Source organism: Podarcis tiliguerta (assembly GCF_965153285.1).
Source record: "Podarcis tiliguerta genome assembly, chromosome: 7".
In the NCBI taxonomy this organism is placed as follows: Eukaryota; Metazoa; Chordata; class Lepidosauria; order Squamata; family Lacertidae; genus Podarcis; species Podarcis tiliguerta.
Window position 1 is genome coordinate 31,981,931 of NC_139540.1, and position 21,687 is coordinate 32,003,617.

General features: G+C 41.5%; 2 protein-coding genes across 2 annotated transcripts; one reads left to right on the forward strand and one right to left on the reverse strand.

Annotated features, from left to right (window-relative positions):
* Positions 1–478: 478 nt before the first annotated feature.
* SBSPON (somatomedin B and thrombospondin type 1 domain containing) lies at positions 479–11,590 on the forward strand. The gene is made up of 5 exons (XM_083451395.1): positions 479–1,024; positions 5,410–5,604; positions 6,979–7,069; positions 8,166–8,345; positions 10,090–11,590. The coding sequence occupies exons 1-5, from the start codon at positions 814–816 to the stop codon at positions 10,205–10,207; spliced, it is 795 nt and encodes a 264-aa protein (XP_083307521.1). The 5' UTR covers positions 479–813; the 3' UTR covers positions 10,208–11,590.
* On the reverse strand, positions 10,876–21,355 carry TERF1 (telomeric repeat binding factor 1). Its single transcript, XM_083451268.1, has 9 exons — positions 20,988–21,355; positions 19,038–19,133; positions 17,300–17,430; positions 16,955–17,041; positions 15,922–16,068; positions 15,273–15,382; positions 14,116–14,219; positions 12,460–12,533; positions 10,876–11,266 (listed from the first exon to the last, which is right to left on the reverse strand). Exons 1-9 carry the CDS (start codon positions 21,208–21,210, stop codon positions 11,108–11,110), a joined length of 1,131 nt encoding a protein of 376 aa, XP_083307394.1. The 5' UTR covers positions 21,211–21,355; the 3' UTR covers positions 10,876–11,107.
* Positions 21,356–21,687: the final 332 nt, after the last annotated feature.

Below are 21,687 nucleotides of genomic sequence, written 5' to 3' on the forward strand. Positions count from 1 at the left end.
ATGCACTCTGCACCTGCTCAGGGACAGCTTCCTCAAATATTATTTCACTTTAATATAATTACAATTATAATTATTGCATTTATAGCCCGCCTGTGAGGTAGCTTAGCCTGAGAGGCAGTGGCAGTCCTAAGGCCGCCCAGGGAGCTTCATCGCTGTGTGGCCTAATTATAGGCAATAATTATAATTGTAATTATATTAAAGTTGTGAACGCTCATCTCCCAGGTCTCAGTCCAACCACTGCACCACACTGGCCCTCAGTTCCTGAGTTTAAAGCTGATTTATTAACATACTTCCATACCCTATTCATAAAAAAACTCCTAGAACGGCCTACGACAATTATACACAAACCCGTACAATAAAAGTCAACATCCGAGAACAGGTGCTAGAGCGAGAAGCGCCCCGCTCCCTCCGCCCCGTCTAGCGGCGCAGGCTGTGGCCGGAGAGAGGCGGAGCGAGGGCAGCTGGTTCGCTGCCAACCCCGCGCATTCCCGTGACCCTGCCCGGAGAGGATGAGCGGGCCGGAGCATCCCTTGCCCCCCTCCCCGCCCAAGTCCGCAGCGGGAGCGGCAGGGCCGGGTAGGGAGGCGCGCGGAACCCCCCTCGCGCCCTTTTCCTGGGAGCGCGTGGCGGCGGCGGCGGCGACCCTTTTTACCTTAGCTCCGGGAGAGCGAGAGGCGCGGGCGCCTGGCGAGGGGCTGGGAGGGGCCGAGGCGTGGCAAGGCAGCAGCGCGCCCGGCCCCCCTCTCTCCGCGCGCCCCGCCGGGTGGAGCTGCCTTCCCTCGCCTCAGTCGGGGAAAGCTCTTCGCCTGCGAGATGGGCGCCGGCATCCTGGCCCTGGCCCTCTTGACGCTTTGGCGCCGCGCCGAGGCGGGCTGCGCGGAAGAGGCGCGCTGCTGCCCGGGCCGGGACCCGAGCTGCGCCAGCAGCGGCTGGCGCGTCGACCGAGCCTACGGGACGTGCTTCTGCGACGAGGCGTGCAAGCTGACGGGCGACTGCTGCTATGACTACGCCCAGGCGTGCCCAGGTACTTGCCGCGGAGGGAGAGACTGGAGGAGGGTGGGTTTCTTTTTTTGCCACCTGAGAACAGGTGTCCGAAGGGTTAACCGTGAGCGGCTTTTGCCGGCGGAGGTGGGGGTGGAGTCCACTCTGCACATGCTCAGAGAGCCGCCGCTGGCTTTACTCGGACCCTCTTGAAAACTAGGGCTAAGCCTTGCCGTTGGCTGGAGAAATTCTATAAAAACTATTATCTTTTATATATGGTTTTAGCTGTTAGTATTTTATCTGTGTTGTTTTAATTTGCGTAAGTCGTCTTGTGTCGCAGGGTGGGGGGAAAGCGGGATATAAATATAAATAAAAATAATGTTAATAATTGTTTCAGCTTAAACCCCAAATAATGAGACGCTGAACAGCCACCTGCTCAGTTGCCAAAACTCCACCCAGGACGACTTCCCTTTCCAGCCCTGGCATTGGCCACTTTTTGCTCTTGATCCCAAGGAAATGCAGGCTTCATAAGCAAAGGCTTTAAACAAGGAGGGGAAAGCACGAATTTCCTTGTTTTTTATTTTACATGGGAAATCCAATTGAGGAACCAAAAAATGCAAGGAAGTGACTCAGGGAGACTTCATTGGGTATTTGTTTGTGAAGTAGATTCCTGCTTGAGATGGAGATATTAAATTCCTTTGCAAATCTAATGTATTGAGAGCATGAGTGGTGCAACAAACAATGTTGGAATAGAGTTATACAAAATATCATGTATGGAGGCTTCTTTTTCTTTAAATGTGTCATTGCCATGGAGTAAAGTAGAAGTGTTTGATTTGATATACAATGCTTTGTTGGGGTAAAGGTAAAAAAGGTAAATGTAAAGGACCCCTGACAGTGAAGTCCAGTCACAGACGACAAGGTAGGAGGCCTTAATGAAATCAAATAGTCATAGCTACGAATCATGGTTTAAAATGTTTTTTTAAAAAAAATCTTCTAAACCATTAACTAGGAGCACCAGCACTATACACAAAAGGTAAGGACTGAGGGAGGGAGCAAGTCACCCTGTAATTCAAGCAATGTTGGTATAGATTTATCAATGAATGCAAGAATCCTGCCAGACATATACAAACCTTTCAGTATAGCAGCTGGAGTCAGGACCTGAAAGCCAAAGGACCAAGCCCTCCTAGTGAGAAGACCCTCCCCTTGGAAATTGTGTGGTTTTTTTTTAAAAAAGGTTGCATAAGGATTTATTCCTCTTTTTAATTCTTTTTACACAGCTGACTCAGAAGGAGCAGGTGCAGGGAGACGTCTGTCAAATGTGAACCTTAAAGGCCTGCAAACCAAAAGACAATTAAAAATAACTTTTTTTTATTTCAGACAATATTCACGACTTCCCTCTTGCAGTGTGCAAGTGTTGCTTATTTGCTTGATAGCTTTTGGAGCTGTCTGCTCTGCAGGCATCTTGGACTGGTGCGCTAGGTTTGTTTCTGCTCTGTTTGGTGCATTGTGGAATGGATTATACGGATTAATCTGTGAAGCAGGGAGAGAGGTTGCAGTGGAAAGGATTCGGCCTCAGAGTGGGGAGTTGAATTGGATGATCACCTGGCCTCTTTAAGTCCATTTGCTCAGACTTGTACCTCAGGCTGATTGTGGTACTATAGTTTATAAGGCAAACTGGACCTCAGTTTTGCCTTATGATGCTAACAATTGTTTTAATACTTGATTGGAAGCCGTCCAGAGTGGCTGGGGAAACTCAGCCAGATGGGCGGGGTATAAATATTATTATTATTATTATTATTATTATTAGGTAGTTGCAGAGGGAAATTAGTGGATGCTTAGCTTTCATCAATTCTACCTTGCATAGTGCTCCTCCAGCCCCTTTTAAATGTTTCCTTGCCATCCAATTCTCAGGATGGAAATAAGCTTTGATAGTGGAGAATGCCCTGGCCAGGAAGCAGTCGTGGAGGAGGAACAGCAGACAGAGGAAGTTTTAAATATCCCGTTCAGCCCATCACCCCTCTTCTACAAATGCCTCCATATGCCACGCATTATAATTACCTGCCGTTGAACATTTTAGGGTATCTTGTGTTTGTTTCATCATCATAGCAGTGGTTGGCAAGTCGTGTTCCAATCTACTATCTGACCTACTGAGCACTGATTGTTGCTTCTCTTTTTTCCCCTCCTCTCCTGCCTAGTCATTGCTTGAAGTGCATGAAAGTCAGGGGCAGGTGGGTGGGTGGGGTGCATGCCACAAAGCCACTGACGTAGATGGAGCAGCATGGAAGCAAGGTTGGGGGAGTGTACAGTCAGAAACTCTGTATTAGCTCTGCTGGTGAGCCTGTGCAGTCCCTACCTCAGGCCACTGCCCTACCTCACCCTGTACGTGTGCAGAGGAGGGCAACCAAGATGACCAAGGGCCTGAAAACCAAGCTTCATGGGCCACCGGTAGATTTAATCCTGCCCCTGTGGTAGTTTATTTATTGGAGTAAAGGGTAAAATTATAAAAAAGCACTTCAATCCCCCCCAAAGGACAACCAACTTCAATCTCAAAAAATGCTCAACAACTTTGGTCTGTACTCACGCATGTTCACTGCATCAAATCTGGCCCTCTTTGAAAAGTTTGGACACCCCTGCTTTATGAGGAACAGTTGAAGGAGCTGAGTATGTTTCAGGAAAACATTCTGACAGTAAGAGCTGTTCGACAGTGGAACGGACTCCTGAGGAACACTGTGGACTCTCCAGTACATTCTCTGTGATTCTGATTTTCATTCGAATCCTCTGGCACATCCATGTAAGAAAGGAATGCAATGGCCAGTGGCATCCCCCCCCTTTACAATCAAGTGTTATATAAATTTTATTAAATAAACAAAAAATAACTATTGTCTTTGAAATGAGCAAAAATGGTGAAATCTCACTTGAGCATGACTTTTAGTTCATCCATCTTGATTCTTGGAGGGTAAAGATTGCCAGTACAAAGCTGTTTCTTAGTGACTTCCACTCTCATCAAGCTGGGAGGCCAAAGGAATGAAAAGATCCATTTGGGTGGTCCGAAAGGCTACTGGTATGCTATACTCAAGCATTTGACCTTCTAAACTGAAATTTAGATAGGAAAATGTGGTATCCGTCATTGTTATTTCCTGAGGATTGTTAGTTATTGGGGGGGGGGGATGTTATTTTTGGAATGAGAGAAGAAGGGGTAGCCTTCCAAGTAGGAGGTGGGGCCTTGAGGGACATGCAAGCTGGGTTCAAAGAAAATAAAAGATGGCTTGGAAAGCAACTTCCATTTCTGTTTATCCCGGATTTCAATCATAGCAAAGTGTGTAACACATTTTTCACACATTGGTACCATATTCCTATGAGGTACTGTAATTTTGTAGCTGCTAAATTGAACTAATCCAGGCTTCCTCAACCTCGACCCTCCAGATGTTTTTGGCCTACAACTCCCATGATCCCTAGCTAGCAGGACTAGTGTTCAGGGATGATGAGAATTGTAGTCTCAAAACATCTGGAGGGCTGAGGTTGAGGAAGCCTGAACTAATCCCTTAGCAACATATATTTAAATATATATCCTGCCCTTCCTCCCAACAGAGGCCAGAGTGGCACATAAGTGAAATAAGAGTGCCAAGACCCAAGCTAGTCTGGGAATCTAGTTCATGAAGCATGCTTCTCTCTTTGGAAGGTGAAAAAAGGAAGAGAAAAGTGTTAAAACTTTCATCCGATTACATTCAGGAGGGAAAGTTCATGTGAGGGGATTGAAAATAAATAGCATCAAAAGGCTCCCTTCACTAGGCTGCTGAATGTGTGGCTGGCAGGCAACATGGCTGGTGCTCCCATCAGGAACAGGGTTATACAGGGCATGCCCCTTGTGCATTCTTCCATTGTGTGGGGGCTTCCAAAAACAATACTACTCCCCTAGCTGCTGTATCAAATTTTGACAATAGAAAATATGAAGAGGTAATAAGTAACAAATGGGAACAATTCATGAAAGTGAGCTTACTTCTAGTGCTGTTGATTGGTCATAAGGAGAGTTTTCCGTAGGGATCAGTGGGACTTTAAAGATTTGGTTGAATCATACTTGAAGGGAGAGAAAGAATAGAAGCAAGGGGTGAAGGTGAGGAAATGCATTTATCTAATTATACTTTATTACAAAAACCTAGGGTTATGCAAGGCACAAAAGTTTTGAAAATGGCACCCAGTGTTGACTTCATAGTGTTTAGTCAGAATTACCCATGTGGCCTGTGTTTTCCTGCCATAGGCAGCCTATGATATAGAGTGTGTGGGCATAACAACAAGCCCCGCCCCCCATCCCAAGTCCACTCACTAAGTATTTCTCACTAAGTATTACAGGGAAAAGGATAATAATTTGATGTATGGCTTCATAACTTCCTCAGGTATTATTATTGACGATAATCTTAAATATCTTTGTAGCTCTTCCATGCATCGTTGGGGAGTGGAGTCACTGGAGTGGCTGCGCAGCACAGTGTAAGCCTAACTTCCGTATGCGTACACGGATCATACAGCAGGAACCCAAAAATGGTGGGGAGCCCTGTCCTCCATTAGAAGAGAGAGCTGGATGCCTGGAATATACTACCTACGAGGGGCAGGATTGTGGAGATGAGCACGGTACACATAACATACTATTTTGCTCCGAATCTTCCATTATGCTACTCACATCCATAAACATTTAATTGCTTTTTAAGAATTCATTTATTATGACTGGCTGCAGTAAAAACACTGGGTACTATTTATTAAAAAAAAAGGCACAATATTTTTCCATAGGGTTAACTATTAATTGATAAGTAGCATATTGCATGAAGCAAAAAAAATCTGACTTACTGTCTTTCCATTGCAATTTCATTAAAATGGCTTCCTTCAATTTATATTGTGCTTAATTTTTGTAATCTGAGAGCACTCATATTTCCTCCTGCTTGCCAGATCTTCCCCCTCCTCCTCCTTCCTAACATTAGCCATGATTTCAACTACTGTAATATGTGCTTGAAGCCAAAACCATGTTCTTATAATCAGAGTTTTCAAAGGCACTACAGTTAAGAGTCTCTGTGAAGTCTGTGTAAACCATAGTTTGTGTCAATGCATGTATAATACACAACTACAGTCAGTGGTGGGAAAAGGGTAGACTTGCTTCAGAGCCTGGAACAGGAATGGAACATGTTCAGTAGGCTGACTCCCATCTTGCAAACTATGATTTATAGAGAGCAAGTGTCATATCTCCACTAGGTCAGAGTTGTGCCATCAGTTGGTTTTGCAGCAGGCCCAAGACTTTACAGGATACATGTGAATGGTCTGGTTCTGTACCTGCCACATTTTGTGGTATGCAAATAGCTTTGCATTCTGCTTCCTCACTGCACCTGGAGATGTTTGTTACATAGCAGCAGCACCAGTGATAATTCTGCTGAAATGCAATTCTTATGTTCAAGTCCCAGTAAACTGAATTGCCTTTTTTATGTAAGTGCTTGTGTAGCTTTTTTCTTTTACTAAATTTCTTGTATTTCCTCCTAGAAAGCAGTCAAGTTTGTTTATTTTGAGACGAGTTTTTAACTGTTAACATACCTCAAACATATTTAACTTGGGGTAGAAGGGATTGCATAGTAGCAAATAAAGAGCAGCCAGCAGGGTAAAAAGGTAATTTACATGAAAATATTCATTGGAATGTGAGGAAAACCTATAATCTACTCAACTGTGAATGTTTGCCCATTCAACCTCTTGTTGAGAACCATATTTCAAAATGACAGAGATATTTGCAGGACTTTGGAAGTATTGACCTTCACAATTTATAGGCCTATAACCAATAACACAGTAGTCCCTCATGAAAATACCCTGTCCTACTAGAATGACCTTGTCTGCCAGTTTAATTATTTGATTACTATCTTATGATAGAGAACTCTGTTTTCTGCATCACTTCAGCTAAACAGTAATGTCAGTGTCTTTCATCCTTCCTGAAGAAGCTTGTTTTGTATTGATAAACCTTTCTCTTCCTAGTTCCTGCTTTTATAACTACTTCTGAATACAGCAAAGAGAGAAAAAAGAGAGCTGCAAATCCAAGGTGGTCTTCAGAAACAGAGAATTCTAGGTAATTAAGGCTGCAATTCCATACTTGCAAGCCCCATTGAACTCTACAGTACTTACTCTATACTCTATACTCAGTATAGAGACACACAGGCTTGAGCTGTAGGCCAATCTTGAAATATGTGCCTAGGTAATTCAGTTCACAGGAAAGAAAATATTGAACATTCATGTAGAATAATTCAACCAGAGTTAATCTGAAAGGGATTGGTGGAAGCTGACATCCCCATCTCTTCTCTACACAAGCTCCTAAAAATGCTCTGCCAATCACCCTCTGCCAAGGGTACCTTGAGGAATAGGATAAACTATAATGTAAGGGTTCTGAAGGGGGCACTGCAAAAATTAGTTGGGGCACCTTCCATATTCAAAACTCCACTGGCAAAAGGCCTCTCTGCAAAGTTTTCAGGAATGCCTCTTTCTTCTCAGTCCCCTGTGCCGCAGCCAACTTCATATTGTAGGGCCTGCTGTGAGGCGACTATTTGATTGTAAGCACAGCTCAATAGTATTCTGTTCCTATAATTTGTCTATGAGGAATGCAGAACACTCATGTTGCCTAGCTGCTAGGGAGCCCACAGTGATTGTGAAGATCCTTCTGTGATGTCTTTTTTTTTTTTTTTGCAACATGTATTTCATGGATAACTCACTCCCTGCTACAACTTCACCTATAAATGGGGCTTTATTTCAACTAACCTGCCTTATTCAAGATTTTTAAAAAATCTGTTCTGTAACCCACTCCCAGTGGTAGCAATATTAAGTTAATTACTCAGATATTTTCCCAATTCTATCTGCATTGTCTCAAAATACAGGATCATTCTCAAGAGCCTGTAATTTAAAACACCCAACATCAGCATAGCTAACCTTGTGGAACCACTGTATTAAAATAAAGTTAAAAAATATTGTCTGCCCAGGTCAGTTTGCTGGCTGTGAACATAACATGGCTGTAGCTGATAGACAGTAATGTTTATGTTCAGCTATCATCAGTTCATACAGACACAGTGGACAACATATTTTGGCTTACCTTTTACTGCAGTTGCAGGTAATGGTTATGCTATAGTCTATTAAATGTATAATGCAACGCATTAACCAAAGTTTCTTCTCTTAAGGAGCTACTGTGTGGAATTTAAAACAGAAACATTGTCTCCTCGTTGCTCTATGGAGAATCGCCCATATGCTCGATGGATGCAGTACATCAGAGAAGGATTTACGGTGTGTGTAACCTGCCAGTCTCCTGCAATGCACACTAGCAGTCATCGCTGTTTTGGAGATGGTGGTGATGCAGATGGGTAAGCAATTGAATCTCATTTCAGAAGTCCTACCATCAGCACAACAAAGATTTTAACTTATACGTTATATTGAACAGTTTTTAAAGAGTAGATTGCTGACACAGAGAACATTTTAAAGTAACTTGTACTCTTCAAATCACTACTGTATGGGCACTCCTCTGTACAGTATTATTAAGGTACACAAGTGCAAGACCAAGAACATTTCTCTATTTTGTTCATGTGAATGCAGAATAGGAACTTTCCTATTCTTATTGAACTGGGTCATTTTGATCCCCACCCTCATTCAAAAGTGAGATCTTTTAATGTAAAGGGGTCTCAGTTTAGGCTAAAGCAGCAATTGCTTGATATCCAGGCTTCAAACACCATTTCCTGCATTTAAATTACTGTTTAAAAATACAAAGTTTGAGTTCCAACAGAAAACATAACAGTTTTGAGACTTCATTCGATAGTTGGCTCACAAGGAGACCCTCCCCAGAGCCTGAAGAGGATGTCCTCTTTAATAATGTCTTTTTTCCCAATTGCCCCCTTTCCTTCTTCCCCTCTTAACTGTCAAAACTAATAGATGACATCCCTCCTTTTCTCCAAGTGGTTGTTCAGCTGTCTTAAAAATCTTCTCTTTTACTTCACATCCCTTTCTAACAAAAGTGGGGTTAAATTAGTCATGCAAAGTAGCTAAAAGCACATTTCTTTTTCCATACAAAAAACAGGGATGCAAATTGTACTCCAATGAGTTGCAATACAGGTGGGGCCTAGACCCTGCAGGCTCAGTAAGCAGAGTCCTTAAATCAATTATTTTCTTGGTCCTACTGTAGTGAGTGCTACCACCTTGCTGCTTTTAACTTCTGCCTCCATGAATGCATCAAAAGACCTTGGCAGCCATGTTATAGAAAATATAGGCTAATTCACACAGAACTCAGCTTACACCTACCATAGCAGAATCAATGCATAACTTTCTTCATTGATGGACAGTTATTATGAATAGCTCCTATCAGTTCAACAAGTAAACTGATACAGTAAAGTCAAAGTTGCTATTAAACATAGATGGCTTACCTGTAGCCCTCCAGGTGTTGCTTGACTGTGACTCCCATAATACGTAACCATTGACCATGCTGGCTTGGGCTGATGGTTGTTGGGAGTTCAACATCTGCAGAACCCCTGCTATAAAATCAGTGTACTTAAGAAAGAAGGTTACTGCAATATGATGACACAGTAAATGCAAGTTGCTTTTGTATAGACACTGAAAATGTTGCATTGCTATGGACTCAAAGGGCCAGGTTATTTAAAATACTTTCTTACATATATATTTACCTGATCCCCAAGATCACTGGAGACCCTGTTACAACTTCTTTGGCCAAATAAAGTGAGGTGGCTGGTTGCTAGGGAAAGTCTCTTATCTGTGGTGAAACTATATTGACAGAAGGTGAAGATTAAAAAAATGTTTCTAATCTGGGCTTTTCAATTTTATGTTTTGTGTTTTATTGCATATCTGCCATAAAAAGCAGTATTAAAGTTTGATGTGTTGATTTATAGCTTATGTTTATTTTTTTGTGAACCAACCCGAGAGCATGTGCTGTTAGCTGCCATACAAAAAAGTAATAAAATTCATTTTGCAGATGCTACGAATTATTGAACAGTGAAGTAGATCTTTACAGGATGCTCAGTAAGCTTAAACAGGAAGTTAAAATGCCATGTATTTATATCCACTCCCCATGGGATGATGTTTATGCATATGTTCTCTTTTTAGGAATAAAGTTCTTCACTGGCAAGCGGTTGGCAATCCATCCTGCCATGGAACATGGAAAAAAGTTCAGCAGCTGGAAGAATGTTCATGCCCTCTTGTACATAGCTTTATTTTTACGTAGCAAATTGAATACATAACCTTTAATATTTTACTGAACTGAGGAAACTCTTCTACTTTTGGACTTCCGTAACCATATTAGACATTGCTTTTTAACAAGTGACAAGTCAACATTTTGAAATCACAGTCTTTTGCTGCACTGAATAAAAACTAAGCTAATTATTGTAAGTTATGATAGGCATCTTGGGTCTGCAGATGATGATCATTGTGGAAGCCCCACTGAAAATGAGGCAATCCAGAATCACTTGCCCCTATCCATTTTAATAGCAGGCTTAGTGATTCCCAGTTTGTTTTATCCAGTACAAAAGACAATAATCACCATTCAAAAGGAAGTTCCTGGGATAGATACTGGAATTCCAGGCATATTCAACATCAGCCAAATATTACAGGTTCCTTAGAAGGTGCACACACAAAATAAATGGTTGGAGACTGCCTGCTTCACATGAACGCCTGAATAGGGAAGCTGTTTGATGCAGCTTCACAGTACAGCTAATCTTTATAGATAAGTAGCTCCTCACATGAGACAACTACTAATGTGTGGCCCCTCATCATGTGAATGCTTCTGACCATCTGGGGTTTTCTGTTTTAATTGCTTGTAGCAACTTTTATGCAACTGTGCAGAAGATAGGTTTGAATTTCTTATCAAGCTCTCAAGATAAATTATCATAATGATTCAATGCAAATCATTTTATTTGCCTGATAACCAGATACACTACCTTTTCAAAAACCAGCTTAAGCAACAAGACTATTTAATAAAATACACTAGATTTTTTTGTGTTAAACATACTTACACCAAAATGGTTTTCACTGGTCTGCTGTAAACTACATAAAGGAATCACCTGACAAGATCAGAAATGCAGTATAGGGAAGAGTGGAGTAAAATGAAAATATTTGGGAAGACAGCTTAAACCATATTTAGTCTGACCAAAGTCCTCCATCTGTCTTTCAACATTACATTAGTCCGATGATTGAAGTCATAATGTAGAAGAATTTTAGTCCACTTTCCTACTCCAAACTCCTGTACACCCTTTTTCAATTTCTCGTCTTCTTCCCAACTCCATCGCTTTAAAAAACAAAACAAAACAAAACATTGTGATATTCAAATATGCACAACACACTTCAAAATATTTTCCTCTACTGTTGAGCTAACAAGCTGTGAAGGAAACCTTCAGTTCTTACCATTATGATTTTTTAGGACTGAAGGAGTTAAATCTTCTGCATACTTGTAGCCTACAGAAGTGTAGCATTTCAGGAATTGTTCCCACTAGGGACAAGGTCAATAAATCCCATGTTTTTATGGAAGAAAAACTGTATTTAAATAAGGGACTTGTTTTGATGGAAAGCTAGTCTAGAAACTATTTTAGCAAGCTTCAAATCTAGGGGTTTTTTTTTATAAAATGACAATCAGCCTAATGACCATCTCTAGCGTGACTGATTTTTCTGCATCATATTTTTAGAAGGCAAAAATTCCTTTGAGATAAAAATATATATATCTTCCAACCAATCAAGCAGGGCACAACATTCACTTGCCAACTGAATTCTATTTTTAGCTGCAAAATTGTAAAAATATATATATCCATGTATGCAAGCTAACTAAAAAATAGTGCAAGGATTAACAGAAGACACTGTTACAACATTCACTTTGCCTATGGGAGAATTGAACAATGGCAACATTGAACAGAGTAACCACTCAGAGAGTTGTAAAAAGTCAACAGCCTTTTGAACATTCACAGTGTTCTTTCATGTAAAATCTTCTATAAACATCCGTCACTATTGAAATGGGTAGGTTCAGCTTGTTTGGAATACTCAAAAGAGCTGCTTTGAGCTCTGAGATTATTTCAATAACAAAGATTGTGAAGAAAAGCAACGTATCTACTTATTTTAGGGAGAACCTGAAATTGTCCACACTAAACACAGTATTTTAAGTCTGGGATTGCTGGCTTCCCAAGCTTGCTAGGCCAAGACCCTCTCCTGCCAAGCTGTGATGTCACTTGTCAACTCTGGAAAGGAGTTTCTGCGCAAGTAGGGGCACCTTCATCTTCATGGAGGGCACAACAATCAATGGGTAGCTGAGATGGCTACATTCCAATCTCAAAGGCAGTATCTAAATAGCAATTTCTGGGAATCACAAGATTGGAGAGTGATGTTGTGGGCTTCTCATAGGCATAGACTGGCCACTGTGACAGCATGAAACTGGATTCAATGGGCCCTTCTAAGGACATGGTCTGCATTTTATAACCCTTCCCCCATTCATACCTGTCTCTTAAAACTTGTTGACAGAGATAAAGTATCTTCTTGACCATTTTCAGGATCATGCAGCTCCCTCTTGTCTAGTTCAGGTAACAAACAAAATAAATATTTTGAATCTTTCAACTACAATGTATTATTAATGGCCTAATACTCAGAAATTTTCTTAATACAGATTTATTGCAAAACAGTAGAAGATAATTTAAATAGCAGTTAATTCTGTGGGTACAGCTTTGTTGCTTCTATAAGATAGTATGTACAACTACATCAACTAATAAGAGATAAGAACTAGGTGACAAGAAAGCTTGCCAATAATTTAGTTGTGTGGAGAGCCAAATATGCACGGTTTACTTGCAATTTAGCAATAGCCCAGGGCAACCCAAAGTGACTTGCAACCAACTAACCAGACAGATAACACACACAAAAACAAAAAACAAACAAACCAAGAGGTATTAAGAAAAACAAAAACATCCTACCCACTTCTAAAAGGCAACAGATAGTTAAAAGGCAAAAGGCCTGGTTATAGGGGAAGGTTTTTGCCTGGCACCTAAAGATATATGATGGGGCCAGGTGAGCCTCCCTGGGGAGAGCATTCCACAAGTGGGGAGCCACCACAGAAAAGGCCTGTTTTTGTGTTGCCACCCTTCAAATCTCTTGTGAAGGGGGTACATAAAGAAGTGCCTCAGATGATGATTGAAGAGTCTGGGTTGGTTCATATGGAGGCAGGTGGTCCTTGAGGTATTCTAGTCCTGAGCCATTTAAGGCTTTATAGGTCAAAACCATCACTTTGAATTGGCTCTGGAAACAAACTGGCAGCCAGTTCAGGTGGGCCAGGATCGATGTAATATGCTCAAACTGTCTTGCCCCAGTAAGCAACCTGGCCACTGAACTGTGCACCTGCTGAGGTTTCTGAAGAATCTTCAGAGGCAGTCCCACTTACAACGGATTGCAGTAATCTATCCTAGAGGTTACCAGAGCATAACTACAGAAATTAGACTCTCCCTGTTCAGTCAGGGAGGCAGCTGGGCCACCACCTGAAGCTGATGGAAGACACCACTGAGGCTACCTGAGCATCAAGTGACAGAAAAGGATCCAGAAATACCCCCAAGCTACATACCTACATCCTCAGAGGGAGTACATAGCCCTATCAAAAGCAGGCAATCTCCCATCCGTCTAGTCTAGGGAACCACCCACTAACAGTTCCTCAGTCTTATCTGGATTGAGCTTCAGCTTGTTGGCTCTCTTCCAGTCCATTACCAAGGCAAGGCAATGGTCCACCACATGAACTGCCACACCTGCAGATGCGTGTCAGCAGCATATTGCTCACAACGTACAGTCATACCTCGGGTTGCGAACGCTGTGGGTTGCGAATGTGCCTCCCACACGGATCACGTTTGCAACCTGAGGTATGACTGTACTCCACACCCCCAGATAACCCCACCCAGCGATTTCATGTAGATGTTAAACAACATCCAAGTAGGACCAGAACCACGTCAAGTCCTAAATAGTTGGTACCAAAAATAGTTTAAGGCTGTGATCCAAGTATGAATGCACAGTAATTATATGCAGTTTTCTTGGATTTAAAAACTTATAGCAGTATTTCAATTATTTATCCACCAAAATTAAAATGGAGTTCATATACACTGAAAGGATTGCAGCACTTACTTTGAAGAGCACTTCCTTTTCTCCTTATTTTTCTCTGGGGAGTCTGTAGTTGCCATGAATCCCAAGGTACTTGGCTAGCTAATGAACAAGTTTGTCTATTTGAGCTATAAAGGAATGAAACATACATAAATTTCAAGCCTTAACTATTTTGAATTCATGCTAGAATATATTTTTCCAGTGATTTTTCTTTGCTGAATGGAGTTTATTTGAGGGAAGGGTGAGATCAGAATTAAGAACAAAATCAATATAACTTTGGCCACATTCCACAAAGCTTAGTGCCTCATGCTACAAAATACATTCCTCTTGGGAGGCCCCAAACATAGGCAGTGATGAAGTGGACGTCCAAATAATATTTTGCTTTGTATCAAATTAGGATACTCTACCAACATTTTATCCTGCATATAGAAAATCTGTCACCATCTCTCTCAAACGTCAGAATCCCTTTTAATATAAGTAAATTTCTATAACACTATATTTCAGCTGCATTCTTCATATTATATAGGGACACGTGATGCTGTGGAAGTAAATACTGTACCCAATTTTACTACTACTGAGTAGGAATCTGGGTTTTAAAGTTCTGTTTGGCCAATACTGCTACTTTTACCATTCTGTAGTGCCTTAACATCTTCAGCCATGCTGCCTGATGCGGACTCTCCCTGCATTCACCCCACCCCAGGTCTATTTCAGGAAGCTCCCAGGTTAGGGTTCCAAGGAAAGTTGCATCACTGCCAACCACTCTTGGGTACAACACCATCCTGGTTAGTAGGGAAAAGTGAATAAGAAGGACAGATAGATATAGTTATTGTGCATCTGTGGGGCACCTCCTATTTACAGTGCCCATTGGCAGAGCAAGAAAAAGTTTCTCTCAGTGTAGTTGTATGAAAACATGAAAACATACAATGTTTTTGAGATGGAGATGCTATACAGAAACCCTAATGTCTCACTAGATAGCTAGTGCTTTTCCAGCTTATGCCTCTACTTGCTAAACTTTACTATGATAAAAACATGACAAAATGTAGTCTTGAGCTAAGGAAAATATGGTTTCACACAAACAAAAAGGAATAAATCCCTGCTCGCACCTACACTACCCTTGCTATAATAAAGCTGTAGTAACAAGAACCATGTTCAATATGTACTTACTTTAAAGTGATACTAACCTTTGTTTGGTTTCCAAACAGCTTTCTTTCTTTGATTCAGTTACACTGTTACATTGCAATTGTAACGTTATTTTTCCTGAACTTCTAGCTTCTACTTCTTTCATAGCTTCCTGTAAAACAGAGCAGAAATGCCACTTTAATTAACCAGAAACAAAAAGTAGTGCATTGTTCTTAGAAATACTATATCCATTTCTTGGGGGGTGGGGGGAGTAAAACTACACTACAATGTTAAGAACAAATTTCAATGATTAACGTTCACTCATCTACAACTTAAATGACAGGTACAGTGGACCCTCTGGGTACAAATTAAATTTGTTCTGGGGGTCCATCCGCAACATGAAAAGTCCTCAGGCAGAGGCGCCACTTCTGTGCACGTGCATGGCGTGATTGAGAGTTTCTGCGCATGCGACGAAACCCAGAAGTATACACTTCTGGGTTTGCTGCGTTCGTAACCCAAAAGTTAAGTATCTAGAGTGGTATTCAACTAGAGGGTCCACTGTACACATAAATTGGAATTTTTCAAACCAGGTTTATATTTTGCTTTGTCTTTAAAAGATGTAAATCAATTTTTTCCCTGTTTTTAGTATTTGTTTAATTTTCCATAAAGTGATATTCATGTGAAGTGAGATTTCCCATTGCTTCAACATACCTGCGTTAGAAAATCAGATTTTTCACTCAAGAAAATACTGATGTATGATTTGATGTTCTGAATCAAAAGACTGAAACTGAAATTTCGGAGAAATGGATGATATGGATCTTTCTGTTTTACTATTGCAGCCAGCTTCATTCGCAAAGGCTAAATGCAAATAAATTAAAAAATCAAAAATTAATATATATATATGATCAGGGTTACATTGTATTGTATCTTACTAAGGATATGCACCTTTATGAACAGCTGTAGTATGTTATTTCTGCCTTCTATGAGCCAAGATTCAAGAAGTTCAGTACAGGTAGGTTCGGTCCATTTGTTATCCTGGTACAAATCACATCACTGCTGCACAAATTACCCTTCTTTTATCTAGCATTTTCAATCTAAAAGAATATTTTGCTCTATAGACTTGTTTGCTAAGAAGAAATTTTCAATAATTCTCCATATAGTTACAGATGGCAAAATGCAGAGTGGCTATCCTATTCAATATAGGGAACTTGATTCTCATTAGTCAAGATCTTTGATGAGCAAGAGCAAGGTCTTCTTGTCAGCAGCTTGGCTTGGGAAAATATGGAACCCTACCCCGCATGCTTTCTGCCATGCAGATGAGGGGAAAGGAGCAAGGATGAAGCAAATCTGCCCTGCTTATCTTGAAGTTACTACTACTACTACTACTACTACTACTACTACTACTACTAATTTTATTTATATGCTGTTCATCTGACTGGGTTTCCCCAGCAACTCTGGGTGGCTTCCAAAGAATTATAAAACCACAGTAAAACATCAAACATTAAAAACTCCTAGGCATTTTCTGATTTTCTCCTTAATTTGAACTGATGTTATTTTTCGTATCTCTTTTGTAACCCTATTCTACACAGTAATGCAATATATAATTTGACAAACAAGCAATTAGCTTGGTAAATTTACGTATTGCTCATTTATAGGCACCTGCTACTTTTTAAATTTGTTCCAGACCAAACTGTCTGGAGTAATCAAGCTTCTGGACTCAAAAATATTGAAAATGCAGTATTACCTCATTTGAGAGAGATTCCGGAAATATTCTTTCAAGGACTTCTGCAGACTCTGTAAAATATCCTTTTTCCATATACACTGCTACAGCCTACAAAGAAAGAATACATTCTGGATTGATTAAGAGGTGTCACAATTACACAAAAATTTGTAATACTGTATGGGAGCAAAGCTACTTGAATGTTACATGACCAATCTTTGTTAATGGTCTTTCCTAAGATTCAATCCTATGGACAATCTTGCTTGGACAGGTCAATGATAGTCCATGAAGAAATTTAAATGAGTGATGCTCTGACTTATTTCCATGGCACATTCAAGCAAATATGGCTGCATGGATCTACAGACAGACCTGAATCTGAATTAACCGCTTGATGTCTTCATGCAGCTTATCTTGTTTGCTTTGTGTTTTTAAAAATGAAGTCCAGATTAACAGGGCTTTTTCCAGTGGTGAAGAGTCTTCATCATCCCCCAAATGAAAACCTTAAAAGGAAATAAATTGAGAAGGGCAAATAGTGTATTTCATAAAGAAGACACACACAAAAAGGACACTAAAATTTACCAATCACCATATGCCTCCACAGCTGATGGTTTTAGGTGCCCCTTGCCGTTTGTTAAGCCTCCTTGTTTAACCCTTAAATGTGACCAGTTTTTGTTCTATCAACCAAATGTAGGGTAGTAAAGGCAATAACTCAGGCCAGACTAGAGAGTCATGGAGGGGAAATTGCTGTGGTCTGTAGGAAATGTCTCCCTTCTTCAGACTTCCTGATCACTAGAATGGGGATCTAAGTGTTTTACCTGGTGCTAGGTAATCAGGACAGATGATATATTCTTTTGGTTTGCTGTCTGCTGCATTGCCCATCAATCCCAGTGCCTGAGCTGACAGAGAAGATATTAGAGGTGGTGTTGAAGACTCCTATACCATTAGTTCTGGGGGAATTCAACATCCACACTGAGCCTGTTAATTCTGGCGTAGCTCAGCTTCTAGGCATGAATAATATTGTCACTGCAGACACCCAGCCAAAGAGTATGAATGGAACTGCTCTGTCAAACTAGGAAGACCTCCTCTTGGATATTCTCAGGACCTATGCATTTGAGATACAAAGAACCATGACTTCAAGAAGATGGAAAGAAATAGAAGAGTATTCAGGGTACAGCTTCTCATTCGGCACCAGGTGGCATCTTGAAGTGGTAGCACATTATTTGCTGCTTCTGAGTGGCTCCAAAGCCCAGAACAAAGGCAGACAAATGTAGTCTCAGGGAACGAGCAGAATCCTTCTCTCAGGCCAGACTTTAGACAAGGTCAAGAGCACGGGTCAGCAACCTTCTTCAGCCGTGGGCTCAGACCATATGGTGGGCCGGATTATATTGGGGGGGGGGAATGAACGAATTCCTATGCCCCACAAATAACCCAGAGATGCCTTTTAAATAAAAGGACACATTCTACTCATGTAAAAACACGCTGATTCCTGGACTGTCCACAGATTGAGAAAATGATTGGGCCGCATCCGGCCCCTGGGCCTTAGACTACCTACACCTGGTCAAGAGCAACAACAGCCTCTTATTGCTTTTAACTTTCCCCAGTGACTTGTGCAAGGGATCACAAATAACAGCTTTCTATCAAGACCAAACAAAACTTTTAGACACCATTCATGACTGTCCTTTGTTATCTGAGTCTCATCCTTTCCAACCCTATGTCCAAGTTTAGACTGTAAGCTCCTGAAAACAGCAACTTTTGTTGCTTTGTTATGCCACTCTGTGAAGCACTGCATGCATTGTTGGCACTAAACAAAAGAAGCCTCATTTGATTTATCCGTACAGGTAACTTACAACTTATGCACATTTAATTTGTGCACATTCAGCTTTATGCACTAGGCTTTTTTAAAAAAACAAACAAAACAACAACATTAAAAGCGGTTTTTTTGCAATCCCACCCACCATTGAACCAATATGTTTTGACTATACACTACTTTGGCCTTAGGTGCTATCCTCGGAATGTAACCCCAGTGTAAGTTGGGGTTGCAAAGGAATATTGTAAATATTGTAAAGGAATTACAATGCAAACTGAATAAATTTAGCAGAATATTTACCAAGTGATTTTCCTTCTGCAATATATGCCAACAGCTGACAAAGGCACACTGTTTTCATTTGATGAGTTTCTATTTGATTTAGTCCTTTGATAATAGCTGGAGAAAGAAAGAGCATACATGATTAGAAGAATTTTGTTCCTATACTGCCACTGTGTGGTTATCAGTATCAGGAACCTTTTCTGTATCTTAAGCACAGTTACTTGAAATGAAGCTGTACTGAAATCAATAGTACTATCTTTCAAATAATTTTATTTAGGACTGGAGCATTCAAGGGCAACTTTTATTTAGTGGCTTACACTGATGCACTCATTCTAAAATATGACTAGTCAATCTGTCAATGAGATTCATATTTCCATGCAATTATACAACAATAAGTTATAGAGTTATTTTGACCATAGAGGGAGCCAGAGATCAATAGATTTTCAGGCCAATTTTCAGCATAAATAAATTTCAGGACACTTTTAGGTTGAATGGTGGTAACAACCCAATTCCCCCCCAGTGTGACAGTCTGAAGTAGTTACTTAAGTCATAAATGCATTGTGTCTTTGTAAATTTGTCTTAGAAATAATGCAGCACATAACAGCAAACATGATACAATTGCTCAACAGTTTGATACCGTATTTTTAGTGTTCATTAATTATTTGACTAGGTCATCTCAGGCAGAACATACTAATCTGCCAAGTTAATCTAAGAGGGAAGCTTTGGTTTCTCTTCCGTAGTTACAACATCAAGGAAAAGCATTCCCTTATAAGTCCCTGTTCTAAAACCACTGGAATTGTTTTTTTGACTGCTTTTAACTTGTGTTTTTAAATTTGGGAGTTTTGTTGTTTAAATTAAGGGACATGGGTTGTGCCTGGGAAGAGAGGAACTGGGAAGAGCTGGCTCTGGGCTACATAGCTGCCATGATGACGAGGGGCCCAACACGTCAACCAGCCAACGCAGGTGGCAGGCCACACTCTGGACCTTGTTTTCTCAACTGGGCAGGAAGAATCACTTCCTGTTGAGATTGAGGCTTTCAGCACCTTTCCCCTTCTGCAGAGGCGGGGGCCCTGGGAAAGGTGGTACACCTTAACCTGAAACTGTTCTTATCCTGAAGCACCACTTTAGCTAATGGGGCCTCCTGCTGCTGCCGTGCCACCGCCACGCGATTTCTGTTCTTATCCTGAAGCAAAGTTCCTAACCTGGGGTACTATTTCTGGGTTAGCAGAGTCTGTAACCTGAAGCGTATGTAACCTGAAGCGTATGTAACCCGAGGTAACACTGTATTTCAGAGGGACCTTGGGACAGTTGCTATTTCTCAGCCTAACCTTCCACACTGTTAGAGAGAATAAAATTGGAAAAAATCTATTCCTTTAATACCCTGCGCTTGTGATAACAAATTTAACACTAAATAACCTTTTCTCTCACAGAAAATTCCCCAGGAGTCTGAACTTGCTGTTCTCCAGGGCAATCAGATTGGTGGGATGCGGAAAATTTCATTAGGCACCGCTACAACTGTGTTGGTTGCATTTAGAATGTGGCCAGCAAGCTGCAGCTTTACAGGGCTATCACATCTTGTACCTGTACCTGCAACGTCTTGTACCTGTACCTGGGCTAACACTGCAGCTGCTAAAAGTACAGGGACACCTCAAGGGAAAATAAAACAGAGGCATGCTTGGAACCATTCATACTGGCTTTACAGTTGCTATTTGTGTCCTCTTGTTCCTCCTAATAAACTAATATTCTCTCACACACACATATACTCTCTCTGTGTGTGAGTAAATCCCCCCCCCCCCGGAAGAGGCTATTGTTGTGCGGTAATTTGCGAGCGAGCTTTTTCTGCTGGCGCGAGGAAGGGGAGGAGAAGCTTCACTTTCTGTGTTTTCGAGGCAGAACCAGTCAAGCGGGCGGCGGGGGCAGCTCCGACCCCACCAGCAGCCCACCCCCTCTCCAGCCGGGCCAGTCACTCACTCAGCGCCTGGTCTCGGCTGTTCTCGAATTCCCTCCGGTTGCCCTGACAAAAATGGCGGCACTGGCAGCGGCAAGCGAAGTCCAGCATCCATCCGGCGGCGACCGCCTCCACCTGAGAGAAAGGAATCTGCGCCTCGTCACGGCCAGCCGGACCTGCCGCCGCGGGACTCGGTCGAGTGGGACGAACCGGGCCGGAAACCGTTAAACTCGCCTCAACGTCCATTTCCGAATCTGGCGCGCTCAAAACGAATAGGTAAAACTCCGCCCCCTTTTCGCTCAAGCGTCCCGCTACGTCACCGGTCCCATTCTGGCCACGCCTCTTCCCGCCGCTTCGCGGGCCATCTGGGAAGGAGTCCCGCTTCTTTCCTAGATATAGAAGGGGGGGGGGGAGGATTATGCACAGCGCTCACTTCCGGACTTTATTTAATGCTGCCCTCTTTTTCCGGGGCAGGATAATAACACGGAGAACCGTCCCTGACTCTCCCTCTTTTCTGTATTGCGAACAAACATTTTTTATGCTTTGTTTTGTGACCAAATGATATTTTCTCTTCCCTCTTTCTTTGCATGGCTACTGCATGTTTTTTATTTGTAATTATCTGTCTGCCTTTAATCGATCTTTTATATTTAGTTTTAATTTTATTAATGTTTAATTGTTTTTTTTTATGAACCCCCCGCCCCCCATGTTTTCAGCTGCGCCTTC